The sequence below is a fragment of the Oncorhynchus tshawytscha genome, linkage group LG25 (genome assembly GCF_018296145.1).
Source record: "Oncorhynchus tshawytscha isolate Ot180627B linkage group LG25, Otsh_v2.0, whole genome shotgun sequence".
NCBI classification, from domain to species: Eukaryota; Metazoa; Chordata; class Actinopteri; order Salmoniformes; family Salmonidae; genus Oncorhynchus; species Oncorhynchus tshawytscha.
This window is the reverse complement of record NC_056453.1, coordinates 18,795,980-18,815,547: the sequence shown is the minus strand read 5'-3', so window position 1 is coordinate 18,815,547 and position 19,568 is coordinate 18,795,980. Positions and strand designations below refer to the sequence as shown.

The 19,568-nt window shown below is 45.7% G+C and overlaps 1 protein-coding gene across 1 annotated transcript in view; it reads left to right on the top strand.

The window, feature by feature from the left end:
• Nucleotides 1-1,681: 1,681 nt before the first annotated feature.
• Nucleotides 1,682-19,568, top strand: part of dnah9 (dynein, axonemal, heavy chain 9) — a 127,189-nt gene continuing 109,302 nt past the window's right edge. The window contains exons 1-14 of the mRNA XM_042306070.1: nt 1,682-2,212; nt 3,021-3,217; nt 5,056-5,214; nt 5,398-5,528; nt 5,785-5,996; nt 6,339-6,572; nt 7,200-7,367; nt 7,974-8,090; nt 8,153-8,303; nt 8,519-8,633; nt 8,749-8,817; nt 17,030-17,156; nt 17,358-17,613; nt 19,290-19,531. Coding sequence (XP_042162004.1) covers nt 1,862-2,212; nt 3,021-3,217; nt 5,056-5,214; nt 5,398-5,528; nt 5,785-5,996; nt 6,339-6,572; nt 7,200-7,367; nt 7,974-8,090; nt 8,153-8,303; nt 8,519-8,633; nt 8,749-8,817; nt 17,030-17,156; nt 17,358-17,613; nt 19,290-19,531 — 2,529 coding nt within the window. The 5' untranslated portion in view covers nt 1,682-1,861. The remainder of the gene's footprint in view (nt 2,213-3,020; nt 3,218-5,055; nt 5,215-5,397; nt 5,529-5,784; nt 5,997-6,338; nt 6,573-7,199; nt 7,368-7,973; nt 8,091-8,152; nt 8,304-8,518; nt 8,634-8,748; nt 8,818-17,029; nt 17,157-17,357; nt 17,614-19,289; nt 19,532-19,568) is intronic.

Genomic DNA, 19,568 nt, shown 5'->3' with positions numbered 1-19,568 from the left:
CAAAGAATGTTAACGAGGCCATAAATATATTTTTATACCTTTTTACTATGTTTGATATGATGCCATTATCGGGTGAATGTAGCAGGGTAAAGTCAGGTCTGATGGGGCAGAGTAAACAGATTTAGGAGATGGGTTTATTCTCAGGTATAGGATCATACCCATATATTTTCACTTCTCTTAGTTTTTTTCTGTACTGCTTTTTAGTTGAGGCTTGTAGCTAGCTGAGGGTTGTAACATGGCAGTGTGTACCCATTTATATCAACAGTTATTATCAATCAGTTATTATATGCTTAATGTGCTTTGGGACTAATAAAATAAAAGTAAAGAATCCTATATGTGGATGCCTGTCATCTTTATTTGTTTATTTTGTGAAGATGAATAATCCCACAGTGGCTCAGACACAATGGCATCTGTGGTAGTGTACATAACCATGCGAACAGATAGCCACCCGGCTAGCTGTTAACAACAGCCCTCTTGTATCAGTGACGAAGACCCTCTTTGATTGTGGAATGGAAAGCCGGACCCTGGGCTGGTCTGGTTGTTGCCTTTGGTCTGTCATGCTAATCTTCAAAGAGGGAGACGAACTGAGACTCCTTGGTCGATGGGTTCCGGGCACTCACATACACTGGGTTCCCGGCACACAAACACATACACACACTCGCTCAGACACACTCACCCACACTTACGCAGACACACACACACAGACACACGGACATTCTCTCTCCCTCCCCCTTTCTCTCCTATGGAGGTCTACGCTGTTTACTCAGAGTTCACTTATCCCTTTGAAAGTGGACAAAAGAGGACAAAGACAAATATTTTATATTATGCTGCTGATAATGCCTTTATTTCATCCCCACATCAGAACCCTGAATGATAATAAACACTTTCTGTTTTCCTTTGCCAGATTTGACATATGTATCATCATGATGTTAGGATTGCTGATATTTACTGTACGTGACAGAAAGATGGAAAAACACAAACTGTTCATTGGTGGTTGGATCTTTTTAATCAGGAACAGAGAAAGTACATCTCAGATACTGTATAATGAATGAAGTAGTAGTGCAATATTTAGTGTTTATGGCCAATGCTTTTATGTCCCATTTGCTTTTAGATTTATCAGTCTTTTAAGCTTCAAAATGTTATGTTCATAGTATTTTCACAAGGAGATAGGATTGCTTGATGTGCTTTATATGTCAAAGTAAATAGAAACGTAAAACCTCAATAAAGTTCCCAAAAAAGGTCATGCTTTATTAGGGTCAGTTATTGGTTAGGACCAGCCCTTACCCTTAAATAGAGGTCACTGGAGTGGTTGGATGAGGTTGACTAGGGTAGCTGTTTGTACTGCACTGGTGCCACTTTGTGGCAGGTATTGGCAATTGCATGTTTCTGTATTTGGGATAAGATAAATGGTCCGTCTATGGCGTCTTGCTCAACATTATACGCAAAAATGTGGGATAGCCTAATACAAGGCCTACGATTTGAGACTGAAATTATTTTCCTTGAAATGGTGTGGTGGTAGGCTACCCTGCATGTTTCCTTTTGCGCACAACGTTTTACCAAAGCGTATCACCTGTTGTAGTGCTTCTCATGTAGACTAAAGTTAATATTCTCCTCTGTCTTGAGAAGTCGGCACACAAACTGAAAGCGCGACTAGTTACCTAGTTAACCTATCTGGAAGAATGACATGGGTCAGAGCCAGGGGGTAGCTTTTGTTCCCCAAGCAACGGATGGTTCATTAATGCAAACACAGCGTTACTATGGAGGCCAGGACACAATCACTTTATACACAAACCCCCTCACGCCACCGGGTCACTGTGGCAGTGGGCTGAAAAGCCGAGGAGGATAGTAGAACAGGGCAAGAATGGAAGATTCTCCGGCGGGGGACAGGAGATTCGAATTCATAGAGAAATACGTGTTAAAAACTCTAAAACTGAAGCAAGACCGGTGGCAAAAATGTATTTCCACCGATGACAACAAGCAAGTTATTCAAGAGTTCTTGGACAAACCCGACCAAATGACACTAGTCGTGTCTCTGAATGCAGCTGGCCACTTGCTGCCCACTGTCGGGTTTCCAGCGACCGTTAAAAACAAGGGTGTTTACTTCGTCAAAAGAAGCAAAACAGCTCTAACCCCTGACTCAATGAAAAGTCATTTGTTATATGGAGACTTGTCCTACGCGCCGCTTGACCAGTTTTCTGCACTAGTGGAGGAGGTAAGAATTAAAGCAATGCTCACTGCGCAGGACAGCTCACCTATAACAGGTGTGTGTGTCTGTATGTTACAAACTATTGAACTATAATCAACGACAATACTTTACATAGGCATCTCATATTATTTTTAGGTAATGAGTTGAGCAGTGGTGGAATAAGTACCCAATTGTCATACTTGAGTAAAGGTAAAGATAACTTCATAGAACATATCTCAAGTAAAAATGAAAGTCACCCAGAAAAATACTTACGTATGAAAAGTAAATGTAATTGCCAAAATATACTTATGTATCAAAAGTATAAATCATTTCAAATTGCTTATATATATTATAATAATCAAATCGTACAGCACAATTAACTTGTTTTTTATTATTATTTACCAGCGGATAGCCAGGGCACACTACAACACTCAGACATCATTTACAAACGAAGCATTTGTGTTTAGTGAGTCCTCCAGGTCAGAGGCAGTAGGGATGACCAGGGATGTTCTCTGAGTGAACTGGACCATTTTCTTGTCCTACTAAGCATTCAGAATGTAACGGGTGTCAGGGAAAATGTATGGAGTAAAAAGTACATTATTTTCTTTAGGAATGTAGTGAAGTAAAAGTAAAAGTAGTCCAACATATAAATAGTCAAGTAAAGTACAGATACCTAAAAAAACGACTTAAGTAGTACTTTAAAGTATTTTTACTTAAGTACTTTACACAACTGGAAATGAGTGAATAATAGCTATTATTATTATACATTATTTTGTAATACTCTTTACTGTGATAAAGTTGATGTTATACTTATTCTCCCCCTTATGCCTTTCAGGTTGTGGTCCCATTGCTGTCCAACGGTAGGAACCACAGTGAATGGCCTCAGGTGGTATCCCAGGACATTCAGCGCCATGTGCATTCCCTGAAGACCAATGTGTTTGTGGTGTCTGGCCAAGTGAAAGGCAAGACTCTGCTGCCTTTACCACCTGGGGCAGAGAGAGTAGAGCAGGCTGCCTTGGAGCGGGACAAGAGGTAACCTAAATGACCGGCTGTCTCATATTATAACAGGACATTACAACACAGTAGGGTTATGCATTATAACATGTAATAACATTAGTGTTCAAATACACTGCTCAAAAAAATAAAGGGAACACTTAAACAACACAATATAACTCCAAGTCAATCACACTTCTGTGAAATCAAACTGTCCACATAGGAAGCAACACTGATTGACAATACATTTCACATGCTGTTGTGCAAATGGAATAGACAACAGGTGAAAATTAAAGGCAATTAGCAAGACACCACCAATAAAGGAGTGGTTCTGCAGGTGGTAACCACAGACCACTTCTCAGTTCCTATGCTTCCTGGCTGATGTTTTGGTCACTTTTGTATGCTGGCGGTGCTTTCACTCTAGTGGTAGTATGAGACGGAGTCTACAACCCACACAAGTGGCTCAGGTAGTGCAGCTCATCCAGGATGGCACATCAATGTGAGCTGTAGCAAGAAGGTTTGCTGTGTCTGTCAGCGTAGTGTCCAGAGCATGGAGGCACTACCAGGAGACAGGTCAGTACATCAGGAGACGTGGAGGAGGCCGTAGGAGGGCAACAACCCAGCAGCAGGACTGCTACCCCCGCCTTTGTGCAAGGAGGAGCACTGCCAGAGCCCTGCAAAATGACCTCCAGCAGGCCACAAATGTGCATGTGTCTACTGAAATGGTCAGAAACAGACTCCATGAGGGTGGTATGAGGGCCCGACGTCCACAGGTGGGGGTTGTGCTTACAGCCCAACACCGTGCAGGACGTTTGGCATTTGCCAGAGAACACCAAGATTGGCAAATTTGCCACTGGCGCCCTGTGCTCTTCACAGATGAAATCAGGTTCACACTGAGCATGTGACAGACGTGACAGTCTGGAGACGCCGTGGAGAATGTTCTGCTGCCTGCAACATCCTCCAGCATGACCGGTTTGGCGGTGGGTCAGTCATGGTGTGGGGTGGCATTTCTTTGGGGGGCCGCACAGCCCTCCATGTGCTCGCCAGAGGTAGCCTGATCGCTATTAGGTACCGAGATGAGATCCTCAGACCCCTTGTGAAACCATATGCTGGTGCGGTTGGCCCCAGGTTCCTCCTAATGCAAGACAATGCTAGACCTCATGTGGCTGGAGTGTGTCAGCAGTTCCTGCAAGAGGAAGGCATTGATGCTATGGACTGGCCCGCCTGTTCCCCAGACCTGAATCCAATTGAGCACATCTGGGACATCATGTCTCGCTCCATCCACCAACGCCACGTTGCACCACAGACTGTCCAGGAGTTGGCGAATACTTTAGTCCAGGTCTGGGAGGAGATCCCCCAGGAGACCATCCGCCACCTCATCAGGAGCATGCCCAGGCGTTATAGGGAGGTCATACAGGCACGTGGAGGCCACACACACTACTGAGCCTCATTTTGACTTGTTTTAAGGACATTACATCAAAGTTGGATCAGCCTGTAGTGTGGTTTTCCACTTTAATTTTGACTGTGACTCCAAATCCAGACCTCCATGGGTTGATAAATTTGATTTCCATTGATAATTTTTGTGTGATTTTGTTGTCAGCACATTCAGCTATGTAAAGAAAAAAGTATTTAATAAGAATATTTCATTTATTCAGATCTAGGGTGTTTTATTTTAGTGTTCCCTTTATTTTTTTGAGCAGTGTATTTAGGCGTGTTATAACATATACACCTGTATTTCCCCAGACTTGATAGATATCAACATGTTTTATGATTCAGCTGGAGTCACCAGATCTTTAGGCTACCCTAACCCTAACCCAGACCTAACCCCTAACCCCAGTCTCAAACCCCTATCTAACCCATGTTATCGCCACCTACAGGGGAGATGTAGTGGACAAGAGCATCATCCATGCCATTGAGTCAGTGGTGATAGAATGGAGCCACCAGATTCGTGGGGTCCTGAAGAAGGACTCATCTGAGCCTCTGCTGGAGGGAAAGACTCCCACACCACACACTGAGATCAACTTCTGGAGGAGCAGGTCAGTACTGTAGTGGGCCTACACTATATGCCAGGGCCCTGCGTTGTGCTCAGTAGGCAGGAAACAGTAGCATGTTTTTTTTAAACAGTGACCCATATATAAACAAATGTTTGTTTTTTCTCGATATGTATGCATATAAAAACGAATGTATATGGCACTACTCCAATTAACTTCTCTGTGTAGATATGCAGACCTGGAGTGCATCCACTCTCAGTTCAAGTCCTCCAAGGTGACCAAGATGGCAGAGCTGCTGGATGCCATGGAGAGCAGCTACTACCCTGCCTTTAAAGACATGCTACAGGACGTTCTAGCAGGTAAACTAAAGCCCCGTTTTAACAAATTGGCGATAAAGTAAAACCGCACTGTGGGTTCAACTAATGTTAATGCTGTATCGGAGGTGTTGATTAGGTGCTACTAAAACTAAGACTCCATTGCAAGCTTTCTACTATCTTTGTGTCTGAAGGGACTGGGGACCCCGGATTGTCCTATTGTGTTAGAACGTAGTGAACTTGAACCTGTGTGTGTCTGATTCTGTATCTGCCTGTGTGTGTGTTTGTGTGTGTGCCCCAGCCCTAGAGGAAGCTAAGGACATTTGTATGTACCTTCGTCCGCTGCAGCGTCTCTTTGAGGACCTGGAGAATGTGGAGTTCCCTGAGGTCAAGGGTCAGATCGGGCCTCTGATGCACATTGTGTGTCTGGTGTGGTCCAACTCACGCTACTACAACACCCCAGCACGCCTTATCGTCCTGCTACAGGAGACATGCAATCTACTCATACAACAGGTACACGAATATACAGTCAATCATGTAATACTGGTGGTAGTAATAACTCTATGAAGTACTTTTCCTCCATTTTGCAGTAATGCAACATATTCTCCAGTTGCATTGAAAAACAATGTTTGTTTTTAAATGACGTTCATGTTTTGATGTGCTTTACTTACACGACTTACGGGACTGTGACCATGACCACATTCATACAGTCTCATGAATATACATGAATGTTGTGGATTTGTCTGCTAACTGCTGTTTTGATTGTTGTATATGTATAGGAAGGTGAATATATGTATATCTATGGATATGGGTCTTCATTTGACATCACATACTCTGATTTGTCCTCCACCTCAGGCGCGGGTGTATCTGAGCCCAGAGGAGGTGCTAAAGGGAGACGTGTCTGAGAGCCTGCGGAAGGTCCAGACCTCACTGGACATTCTAAACACCTTCAGACTGACCTATGAGGAGAAGAGGGCCAGCCTGGGCCAGTACCAGAGGAAGGGCAGGGAAATCCAACCGTGGGACTTCCACCCACTCATGGTCTTCTCTGGCCTCGACCGCTTCATCGACCGTGTCAAAACCATTGAGGTGAGGATCAATTAATAAAAACAGGGTTGACTTTTTAAAAATATATTTTTAAATTTCCTTTAGAAACATTTATGGAATATTGAAACACATTAACTTATTGAACACATCAAAAGTAGTGAAAATACACCCTACAGACATCAATATTGTACAGATATCAGGATTCATATCTATTCAGTCCAAACACACACTAATAAGCCAAACATACTGTGTACTAGGGTTGGGCTGTATTAAGAGTTTCATACCATCATACAGTTCCTGTACCATACCAGGATATACGGTATTACCGGCAGTGTACACAAGGGGCACTATTTCTTTCCAAATCCCCCAAAAATAGCAAAGAAAAGTATTGATCCAAGCTAGCCACTTAACTAGCAAGTTAGCAAACCAAATGCATAGCTGGAGCCCTGAGCTGGAGATAATTTATTAATCACATATTAGACCCCCCTCCCGGATTTTGAAAATCATACAGTGGTAATTTCAAAATACCCTGTTATACGGTATATACTGTATACTGCCCCAGCCTACTGTTTACCATAAACACCATAACCGCAGCCAATACACTACATTAAATGCTTGATGTTTAACAGGGTCTCCTCTGTGTTTGTCCCTCTCTGTCCCTGTCTGTAGGATGTCCTCCTGACAGCAGTGGACCTGTTAAAGCTGGAGAAGGTGGAGTTTGGAGGCATCCGAGGCAGAGCTCTAAGCCAGCAGGTCCTGTGGCTCCACCAGGAGTTCCTGGACACATATAAAGTCCTCACTGAGAAGCCCTACGACTGCCTCGACGTCAACAATACGGTACAGCAGGGTTCCTAAACTGGCAGCCCGCGGACCGAACTACGGCGCATGGATGATTTTATTTGGCCCCCGAAGTTTTCTGAGCAACAAAAAAAATAAAATATATATATCATATATGTCTTTTTTTGTGAATTGTTGGACATAAAAGACTGTAAAAATACCAGAAATAAATTTGTTCCAATTGATTGTTCCAAAGTATTCCCACGCAGAGATATATGTGATTGTATACAAGACTAAGCAAGGTTTGAAATGATGATGTTTTAGTCAAATATTATATCTGTTTGGGCTTCTTGCTGTCATTTTGCAAATGATTTGTTTTTATGTTCCGGCCCCCTGACCATCCACTGAGGAAGAAATCGGCCCGTGGCTGAATCTAGTTAATGATCCCTGCGTTACTCTATAATGAAGAAAGAATATGGGAACAAGGGGCAGTTGTATGGACCCAGATTAAGTTAATAATAATCTACTGTAACAGCAGATATGGTTAATTTTGGCCAAACACATTTGAAGTGAAGCAATTTATTTGTGGGCTGTCTAAAAGCGCTGTCAAAAAGGGCTTGAAAGGGCTGTCTAACTACCTGACTGTGTGTATGTGTCTCCATGTAGGAGTTTGAGGCAGACGTGTGTGAGTTCAGATGTAAGGTGGAGGATACAGACCGTCGTCTGGGAGCAGTTTTCTGTCAGGCCTTCGATGATGCCTCTGGACTGGAGCACGCATTCAAGGTAAGGAGAGGCACACCACACACACACACACACACACTGATACCCTACTGTCCTCCCTGCAGGTGCTGGATATGTTTGGCAGCCTGTTAGAGCGCCCCCTCGTGGCAGCGGATGCTCTGGACAGATATCCTCTCCTTATCAGCCTGTTTGACAGAGAGCTAGACTGCTGCAAACTGCTCTTCAACAAACACACACACACACAGGAGGAACTGGGTAAAATGCCTTGCTTTTAACTCACACCATTTTATATCATAATTTCGTACCAAAGTAATACATGTAAAGAAATCATCAACACTCTTGCTATGATGAACGTTTGACCGTTTACTAGTTTGCCTGCCACTGTTATCACTGCTGCCACATGATACTGTTTCTCCAGAACCTTTACCTCTCTAGTTCGTTCTTCAATCTGTGTGTTTCCATCACTCCAGGTTATACTCCTGTGAATAGGAACATGCCAGCTGTAGCAGGAGGTATGAGGTGGGCTCAGCAACTACAGGAGAGAATCCAGACCCCCTTCTCCATGTTCAGATACATCACCCACCCGTGAGTCTCCTCTCACCCCGCATCGCTACTTTACCCCTTAGATTTTGCTGCTGGTGGTTGTACCAGTGTTAGCTTAGCAGAAGTTCAGCCTTTGGGTGTGGTGGTTTCTTCTCAGGTGTCTGGAGTCTACAGCAGGAGAAAGAGCCGTACAGAAGTATGAGGAGATGATGCAGTTACTGGATAGGTATTTTAACTCAATTTTATCTATGTAACCCCCCGAGATCTTTTCTGCTACCACTTTCAGTCTGAACTTTCTGAACAACTCTATTGAAATGCGTTTAAAATGAAAATCCTGTAAGCTTTATAGAAATGCAGCATTTTTTTCTAGTGTAAATCAGTGTAGTGGATTACGTGTATGGAAGGCAGGGCCACAGCGTAATATAGCATGGAGGCATGGAGCTCCTGTCGTGATTTATGTTTCCATTGTGGCAGTGTGGTTCACGGAGCTCTCATAATCTCATATGCTCTGTCATCATACTAATACCCTGTGTACAATGGCCCTACACAACACGTCCAACATAGGAACCTGCAAGACAAAGCATTCTATTGTGTTTCAATGATGTTCTCTCTGTGTGTGTGTGTGTGTGTGTGTGTGTGTGCATATTATTGTTATTTTATTGTGTTGCTATTTTCTTTTTGTATCTATTTGTTCATTTCCTTACTTTTTAACGGCATTGTCGGGAAAGGGCTCGTAAGTACGCCTTTCACTGTAAAGTCAACACTTTTTGTATTCGCCGCATGTGACAAATACCATTTGATTTGATATACGCACGTACACACATAACCACTCACATTACCTGTAACGGTTTTCTAGTGGTGATGGAGAGTCGGACCAAACTGCAGCGTGTCGATTGCGATCCATGTTTAATACAACAAAGAAAACACGAACACTACACAAAACAATAAACGAAACCGAAACAGCCTATCTGGTGCAAACTAACAGAGCGTACACATAGGACACCCACGACAAACTCAAAGAATATGGCTGCCTAAATATGGTTCCCAATCAGAGACAACGATAAGCACCTGCCTCTGATTGAGAACCACTCCAGACAGCCATAGACCTTGCTAGACAACCCACTAAGCTACAATCCCAATACCACCACCAAAACCCCAAGACAAACACACCACAATTACAAAAACCCCATGCCACACCCTGGCCTGACCAAATACATAAAGATAAACACAAAATACTTTGACCAGGGCGTGACAGAACCCCCCCCCCTAAGGTGCGGACTCCCGAACGCACCTCAAAACAATAGGGAGGGTCCGGGTGGGCGTCTGTCCATGGTGGCGGCTTCGGCGCGGGACGTGGACCCCACTCCTTTAATGTCTTAGTCCCCTCTCCCTTCGTCCCTGGCTAGTCCACCCTCGCCGCCGACCATGGCCTAGTAGTCCTCACCCAGAACCCCACTGGACTGAGGAGCAGATCGGGACTGAAGGACAGCTCGGGACCGAGGCAGCTCGGGACTGAGGGGAAGCTCGGGAGTGAGAGAAAGCTCAGGAGTGAGAGAAAGCTCAGGAGTGAGAGAAAGCTCAGGAGTGAGAGAAAGCTCAGGAGTGAGAGGAAGCTCAGGAGTGAGAGGAAGCTCAGGAGTGAGAGAAAGCTCAGGAGTGAGAGGAAGCTCAGGAGTGAGAGGAAGCTCAGGAGTGAGAGGAAGCTCAGGCAGGTAGATATATCTACCAGCTCCTGGCTGGCTGGTGGTTTCAGCAGATCCTGGCTGACTGGCAGATCCTGGCTGACTGGCAGATCTGGAAGAGTCTGGCTGACTGGCAGATCTGGAAGAGTCTGGCTGACTGGCAGATCTGGAAGAGTCTGGCTGACTGGCAGATCTGGCGGCGCTGGGCAGACTGGCGGCGCTGGGCAGACTGGCGGCGCTGGGCAGACTGGCGGCGCTGGGCAGACTGGCGGCGCTGGGCAGACTGGCGACGCTGGGCAGACTGGCGACGCTGGGCAGACACGACGCTGGGCAGACTGGCGCTGGGCAGACTGGCGGCGCTGGGCAGACTGGCGGCGCTGGGCAGACTGACGACGCTGGGCAGACTGACGACGCTGGGCAGACTGATGACGCTGGGCAGACTGACGACGCTGGGCAGACTGGCGGTGCTGGGCAGACTGGCGGCGCTGGGCAGACTGGCAGCGCTGGGCAGACTGGCGGCACTAGCTGCTCCATATAGGCTGACAGCTCTGGCGGCTTCTTACAGACTGACCGCTCTGGCGGCTCCGTGCTGACTGGCAGCTCCTTGCAGACTGGCAGCTCCTCACAGACTGACAGCTCCGTGCAGACTGACAGCTCCGTGCAGACTGGCAGCTCCTTGCAGACTGGCAGCTCCATGCAGACTGGCAGCTCCATGCAGACTGGCTGCTCTATGCAGACTGACAGCTCTGGCTGCTTCATGCAGACTGACAGCTCTGGCTGCTCCATGTAGACTGGCTGCTTCATGCAGACTGGCCGCTCGGGCTGCTTCATGTAGACTGACAGCTCTGGCTGCTCCATGCGGACTGACAGCTCTGGCTGCTCCATGTAGACTGACTGCTTCATGCAGACTGGCAGCTCGGGCTGCTTCATGTAGACTGACAGCTCTGGCTGCTCCATGCAGACTGACAGCTCTGACTGCTCCATGCAGACTGACAGCTCTGGCTGCTTCATGCAGACTGGCAGCTCTGGCTGCTCCATGTAGACTGGCTGCTTCATGCAGACTGGCAGCTCGGGCTGCTTCATGTAGACTGACAGCTCTGGCTGCTCCATGCGGACTGACAGCTCTGGCTGCTCCATGCAGACTGACAGCTCTGGCTGCTCCATGTAGACTGGCTGCTTCATGCAGACTGGCAGCTCGGGCTGCTTCATGTAGACTGACAGCTCTGGCTGCTCCATGCAGACTGACATCTCTGGCTGCTCCATGCAGACTGACAGCTCTGACTGCTCCATGCAGACTGACAGCTCTGGCTGCGCTGAACAGGCGGGAGACTCCTGCAGCGCTGTGTCGGAGGAAGGCTCTGGCTGCGCTAAACAGGCGGGAGACTCCGGCAGCGCTGGAGAGGAGAAAGGCTCTGGCTGCGCTAAACAGGCGGGAGGCTCCGGCAGCGCTGTAGAGGAGGAAGGCTCTGGCTGCGCTGAACAGGCGGGAGGCTCCGGCAGCGCTGTAGAGGAGAAAGGCTCTGGCTGCGCTAAACAGGCGGGAGACTCCAGCAGCGCAGGAGAGGAGAAAAGCGCTGGCTGCGCTGAACAGGCGAGGCACACTGAAGGCCTGGTGCATGGTGCTGGAACTGGATCGAGGACACGCACAGGAAGCCTGGTGCGGGGAGCTGCTACCGGAGGGCTGGGGTGTGGAGGTGGTACTGGATAGACCGGACCGTGCAGGCGCACTGGAGCTCTTGAGCACCGAGCCTGCCCAACCTTACCTGGCTCGATGCCCACTCTAGCCCGGCCGATACGAGGAGCTGGAATATACCGAACCGGGCTGTGCACCCGCACTGGAGACACCGTGCGCTCCACAGCATAACACGGTGCCTGCCCGGTCTCTCCAGCCCCCCGGTAAGCACAGGGAGTTTGCGCAGGTCTCCTACCTGGCATAGCCATACTCCCTGTGAACCCCCCCCAAGACATTTTTGGGGCTGACTCTCGGGCTTCCATCCGCTCTGCCGTGCTAGCTCCTCATAATGCCGCCTCTCTGCTTTTGCTGCCTCCAGCTCGGCTTTGGGGCGACAATAATCTCCAGGCTCATTCCAGGGTCCTTTACCGTCCAATTCCTCCTCCCATGTCCATATCTCCAGGTGGTGCAACCTCTCCCACTGTAGCTGCTGCTGCTCCTGCTGCTGCTGCCTCTGTTGCCTCTTCTCCTGTTGCTCCTTTGGGCGGCTACACTCCCCTGGTTTAGCCCAGGGTCCTCTCCCGTCGAAGATCTCCTCCCATGACCAGAAATCCTTGTTGAGCATCTCCTTTTCGGCTGCTCCTGCCTGTTGACACGCCGCTTGGTCCGTTGGTGGTGGGTGATTCTGTAACGGTTTTCTAGTGGTGATGAAGGAGAGTCGGACCAAACTGCAGCGGGTCGATTGCGATCCATATTTATTAAACAAAACGTAAACACGACTAAACACTAAACACTACAAAACAATAAACGTAATGAAAACCGAAAACAGCCTATCTAGTGCAAACTAACAGAGAGTACAAGTAAGACACTAAGGACAATCACCCACGACAAACTCAAAGAATATGGCTGCCTAAATATGGTTCCCAATCAGAGACAACGATAAGCACCTGCCTCTGATTGAGAACCACTCCAGACAGCCATAGACCTTGCTAGACAACCCACTAAGCTACAATCCCAATACCACCACCAAAACCCCAAGACAAACACACCACAATTACAAAAACCCCATGCCACACCCTGGCCTGACCAAATACATAAAGATAAACACAAAATACTTTGACCAGGGCGTGACATTACCACTCACATAATCACACACATAACCACTCACATTACCACTCACATAATCACACACATAACCACTCACATTACCACTCACATAACCACTCACATTACCACTCACATAACCACTCACATAACCACTCACATAACCACTCACATTACCACTCACATAACCACTCACATAACCACTCACATTACCACTCACATAATCACTCACATTACCACTCACATAACCATTACCACTCACATAACCACTCACATTACCACTTAACCACTCACATAACCACTCACATTACCACTCACATAATCACTCACATTACCACTCACATAACCACTCACATTACCACCCGCATAACCACTAACATTACCACTCGCATTACCACTCGCATAACCACTCGCACAATACCACTCACATTAACCACTCACATAACCACTCACATTACCACTCACATTACCACTCACATTACCACTCGCATAACCACTCACATTACCACTCACATAACCACTCACATTACCACTCACATAACCACTCACCTTACCACTCACATTACCACTCACATAACCACTCACATAACCACTCACATAACCACACACATTACCACGCACATAACCACTCACATTACCACGCACATAACCACTCACATAACCACTCACATTACCACTCACATAACCACTCACCTTACCACTCACATTACCACCCACTCACATAACCACTCACATAACCACTCACATAACCACACACATTACCACGCACATAACCACTCACATTACCACGCACATAACCACTCACATAACCACTCACATAACCACTCACATTACCACTCACATAACCACTCACATAACCACACACATTACCACGCACATAACCACTCACATTACCACGCACATAACCACTCACATAACCACTCACATAACCACTCACATTACCACTCACATAACCACTCACATAACCACTCACATTACCACTCACATAACCGCTCACATTACCGCTCACATAACCGCTCACATTACCACTCACATAACCACTCACATTACCACTCACATAACCACTCACCTTACCACTCACATAACCACTCACATAACCACTCACATTACCGCTCACATAACCACACACATTACCACGCACATAACCACTCACATTACCACGCACATAACCACTCACATAACCACTCACATAACCACTCACATTACCACTCACATAACCACTCACATAACCACACACATTACCACGCACATAACCACTCACATTACCACGCACATAACCACTCACATAACCACTCACATAACCACTCACATTACCACTCACATAACCACTCACATAACCACTCACATAACCACTCACATAACCACTCACATTACCAATCACATAACCACTCACATTACCACTCACATTACCACTCACATAACCACTCACATAACCACTCACATTACCACTCACATAACCACTCACATTACCACTCACATAACCACTCACATTACCACTCACATAACCACTCACATTACCAATCACATAACCACTCACATTACCACTCACATAACCACTCACATAACCACTCACATTACCACTCACATTACCAATCACATTACCAATCACATAACCACTCACATTCCGTTGCATCAAATGTACAATATCACCCGTTCCATTGTTGTCCCTGCACCCAATCTAAAATACCACGATGAACAACATGTGTCCCCTGCACCCTGCTCACTCCAGTCAGACTTTAGGGACCTTGTTATACAGTTGTAATCAGCAGTGCTGCTTACATATTCCAGTCAGCTATTAAAGGCATTCAAACACACACACACACACGCATGCACACACACACACACACACACACACACACACACACACACAGGTCATTATGCTAACACTAAACACTTTGATTTATAGTTTTAGCCCAGGCGTTTGATTGCCTCAGCGTCTGCTGTGCCTAACTCGGGAGATGAACCATCAGCAGGAATCCAATAAGGACCTCAGTGCTCTGAAGCCCTCATCATAAACAGTCTCTTTACAGATTGGTACAGCCGTCCAGGAGCCTGACATATTGTCTGTTCTCTGTAGTGAATGAATCCGTTTAGTTGTCCCCTACTGTATGTTCCTCCTCCTTTACTAGACTCCCTGTGTAGGTGAGAGATTCAATAAATGAAATCAGCCACCCGAACCTGTTCACCCCGCTATGATCTACAAGGCGGAGACAGTACAGGTGCATCAAAGCCGGGACCGACAGACTGAGATACAGCTTTTTCCTCCAGGCCATCAGACTGTTAAATAGTCACCTCTAGCCTCATTCACTGTTCTCTCTACCCTGCACCTTAGAGACTGCTGCCCGATGTATATAGAGAACACTGGTCACTTTAATAGTGTTTACATACTTTTTTACTCACTTTATACTGTAGTCAAGTCATTGGACACTGGTCAATATAATACTGTTTACATACAAAACACACCATTATATGTCTAAATATATGCAGTACCAGTCATAAGTTTGGACACACCTACTCATTCAAGGGTTTTTCTTTATTTTTTACTATTTTCTACATTGTAGAATAATAGTGAAGACATCAAAACTATGAAATAACACATAAGGGATCATGTAGTAACCAAAAAAGGCTTAACAAATCAAAATATATTTTAGATTTTAGATTCTTCAAAGTATCCACCCTTTTCCTTGATGACAGCTTTGCACACTCTTGGTATTCTCTCAACCAACTTCATGAGGTAGTCACCTGGAATGCATTTTAATTAACAGGTGTGCCTTGTTAAAAGGTCATTTGTGGAATGGGTGGCTACTTTGAAGAATGTTGATTTGTTGATTTTTTTTTGGGTAACTACATGTGTTATTTCATAGTTTTGATTTCTTCACTACTATTCTACAATGTAAATGTAGTTAAAAAATAAAAAATAGTTAAAAAATAAAGAAAAACCCTTGAATGAGTAGGTGTGTCCAAACATTTGACTGGTACTGTATATTTAAGCAATAAGGCCCGAGGAGGTGTGTTATATTGTCCATATACCACAAACCCCAGAGGTCCCTTATTGCTATTATAAACTGGGTACCAGCAGTAAAAATAAATGTTTTGTCATACCCATGGTATATGGTCTGATATACCACGGCTGTCAGCCAATCAGCATTAAGGGCTTGAACCACCCAGTTTATAAATATATATATTCCGGTCTCTGACAATGCTCGTTCTGATATTTCTTATTTTTATTTTTTTTCTGGATAATGTGTATATTGTTTATTTTACTTTTTAAAAAATTGTTAGGTATTACTGTGCTGTTGGAGCTAAAAACACAAGCATTTTCGCTGCACCTGCGATAACATCTGCAAATTCATGTACGCGACCAATACATTTAGATTTGATATGTCTGTGTTGTTCTCACTCCTCACTTTGGTTTAGTCGCTTTCGCTGCATGTTTCTATTTGTTACTGAAGAGCATTCTTTTTTTTAATACAGTGGCTCATTAGAGAAACACATGTCTGTTATTACAGTTTATTGAAATCTGCAGTAGCTTGTTTAGCATTAACGGTGTAATAGGAATGTGTTACTTGTTCTGTTAATTGATCAACTAACTTACTCTCTAAACCAGTGTTTCCCAAGTCCGGTCCTTGAGTACTCCCAACAGTACACATTTTTTATTGTGGACAAGCACACCTGATTCTACTTGCCAACTAATCATCAAGCCCTTGACAAGTTGAATCAGGTGTTTTTGTCCAGGGCTACAATAACATGTATGCTGTTTGGGGTAGTCGAGGACCGGAGTTGGGAAACACTCTCAACCAACTAATTCTCTAAACCAGTTTTCTGTTCTACTTGATCATTCGTTGCCTTCACCCGGTGTCCCAGGTCTAAATCAGTCCCTGATTAGATGAGGAACAATGAAAAAAAAGCAGTGGGAACTGGTTTCGAGGTCCAGAGTTGAGTTAAACTAACTAGCTTTGATAACCAACTACCTCCCCCAGTTACTCCCGTCAGCTGTTTGATGTATGGACTGAGACAGTGGGAGAGAAGTCCCAGTACAATCTCAACCTCCCCCTCATCAGCCGAGATCCAGCTACCCGCCTCATCTCTGTCAATTTCAACCCACAGGTACTATAAACGTAACTCCGTCAGTTTCAACCCACAGGTACAACTAGGGGGAAATGATCTTGTATTCAACATTACTGTAAATTACATTGTTGCTACAGTGAACTTGTTATTTTTCATCTCCCCCTCCACCTCTCTCTCTTTCCCTTCCTCCTATCTCCTCCCCCTGAAACCCCACCTCGCCCCTCTCCCCTCCCCCCCCAGTTGGTCTCAGTCCTGAGAGAGGTGAAGTACCTGAAGGCCAGGCAGACAGAGTCCATCCCGGACACTGCAGAGCAGGTGTACACTAGCAGGGGTCAGCTGTGGCAGTACATAGCCAACCTGGAGCTCACTGTGAGGAGATACAACAAGGTTATGAGCACGGTTCTGGAGGTGGAGCACCCACTGGTCCAGGGTCAGCTCAGAGACATCGACACGCATCTCAGAGAGGCAGAGGAGGACATCAACTGGAACAGCCAAGGTCAGAGGTCAAAACTACAGGGGGAAGTGGGGCATTACGGGTGCCCTAATGTTTCAACTTGGGCAAAAACCATCCACAATTTCCTTCTCACTTGGGCTTGGCTACATTACTCTACTGTTCTACTGTAACTACTGTATATTCTCCTCACATGCCTATTTCATGATGTTCCCTCCACCTTTGTCAGTTCCGGGACAGGACTGACTGCGATGTCATGACATGAGACCCCAGGAGAGAAGATGTGTTTGGAACAGATGACTAAGCCACAGTTCTTCAATCATTGATTGATACAGTGTGATTCAATCAGTGTTGTTTGGGAGAGTTACTGTAGGTGCCTACTGTAGGACCCACAGCTTCCTGAAGGACAGGGTAGAGAAGCCTGTGTGGCTCAGTTGGTAGAGCATGGCACTTGCAACAGCAGGGAAGTTGGACGATTCCCACAGGAGACCAGTACAAAAAAGACGAACAAATATGTATCCACTCACTACTATAACTCGGTATGGATAAGAGCTTCTGCTAAATGACTAAAATGTTTAATACAGTACATACATACATTATGACTACAGTCTCAACGTCAACAGTGAAGAGGCGACTCAGGGATGCTGGCCTTCTAGGCAGAGTTGCAATAAAAGATTAAGATTGGCAAAAGAACACAGACACTGGAACTCTGCCTAGAAGGCCAGCATCCCAGAGTTGCCTCTTTACTGTTGATGTTGAGATTGGTGTTTTGCGGGTACTATTTAATAAAGCTGCCAGTTGAGGACTTGTGAGGCGTCTGTTTCTCAGATTATACACTCTAATGTACTTGTCCTCATGCTCAGTTGTGCACCAGAGCCTCCCACTCCTCTTTCTATTCTGGTTAGAGCCAGTTTGCGCTGTTCTGTGAAGGGAGTAGTACCCAGCATTGTGCGAGATCTTCAGTTTCTTGGCAATTTCTCGCATGGAGTAGCCTTCATTTCTCAGAACAAGAATAGACTGACGCGTTTCAGAAGAAAGTTATTTGTTTCTAGCTAGGAGAGATCAAAAAAGGACCTTATAGTTTAAGATTTTTTTTTGTCCCATTAAAGTACATTGAAATGACTTAGGAAGTGTTCACACTTTGGATAGGTGTGTGGCCAGATGGAGACAAAAACAATATGTTACTTCTGGTGCTGCTTACTGTGTTATGGAGAATAATTAAAGGGGACAAGGTGTTATATAGAGCCTGCTTTATGGTAGATGTATGTGGAGCCAGTTCCCTATCATTTCACTTTGAGGTTTTAGTAGAAGATGAAGGAGTTGGATAGCCTGGGTGCAAGTCTATTTAGCTAACTTTCCACTCCGTTTCATATGGTAAAGATTGTTTAGCATGGCAGGAGTGGAATGATAGCTAAACAGGCTGGTAACCAGACTAGGAGTTGGGTTGGCAGCACCGGATGCCTCAGTGCCCTGCTTAAGAATAGATCAGTGGAAACACTGTAACAACCTTGACCACCTTTCCTTAGAGGGACATTACACTTCAACATTTGTCAGACGTTTTTTCAGGGATTGAGGCGAGTAGCTGGATCCTACACAAGTTGTGGGACATGGTTTCATCTTCACTTTACTTTCAAGGTCTGAAAACTTTCTGACAAACATAGATTTGAAACTGTGATGGCCCTTTTAACACGTGTCCATTTCCTTCCCCTGTTTGTGACCAGGTATCTGGGAGTACATCCAGGAAGTGCGTGAGTGTGTGTGTGACCTGGAGAAGAGGCTCCAGAGAACCAAGGACCACGTGGAGGAGATCCAGGGCTGTATGAGGGCCTTGGCCAGCCCCCTCTATGAACGAAGGGAGGGCAAGAGAGACACCCTTCTCAGCCTGGACGACCGGGCTGACAGGCTGGAAAGGTGTTACGCCCAAATACGCTCTTCCGGAGAGAAGATACACTTCCTGCTGAAGGTGACTATACCAAATAACATGAAGGTCATAAACACTT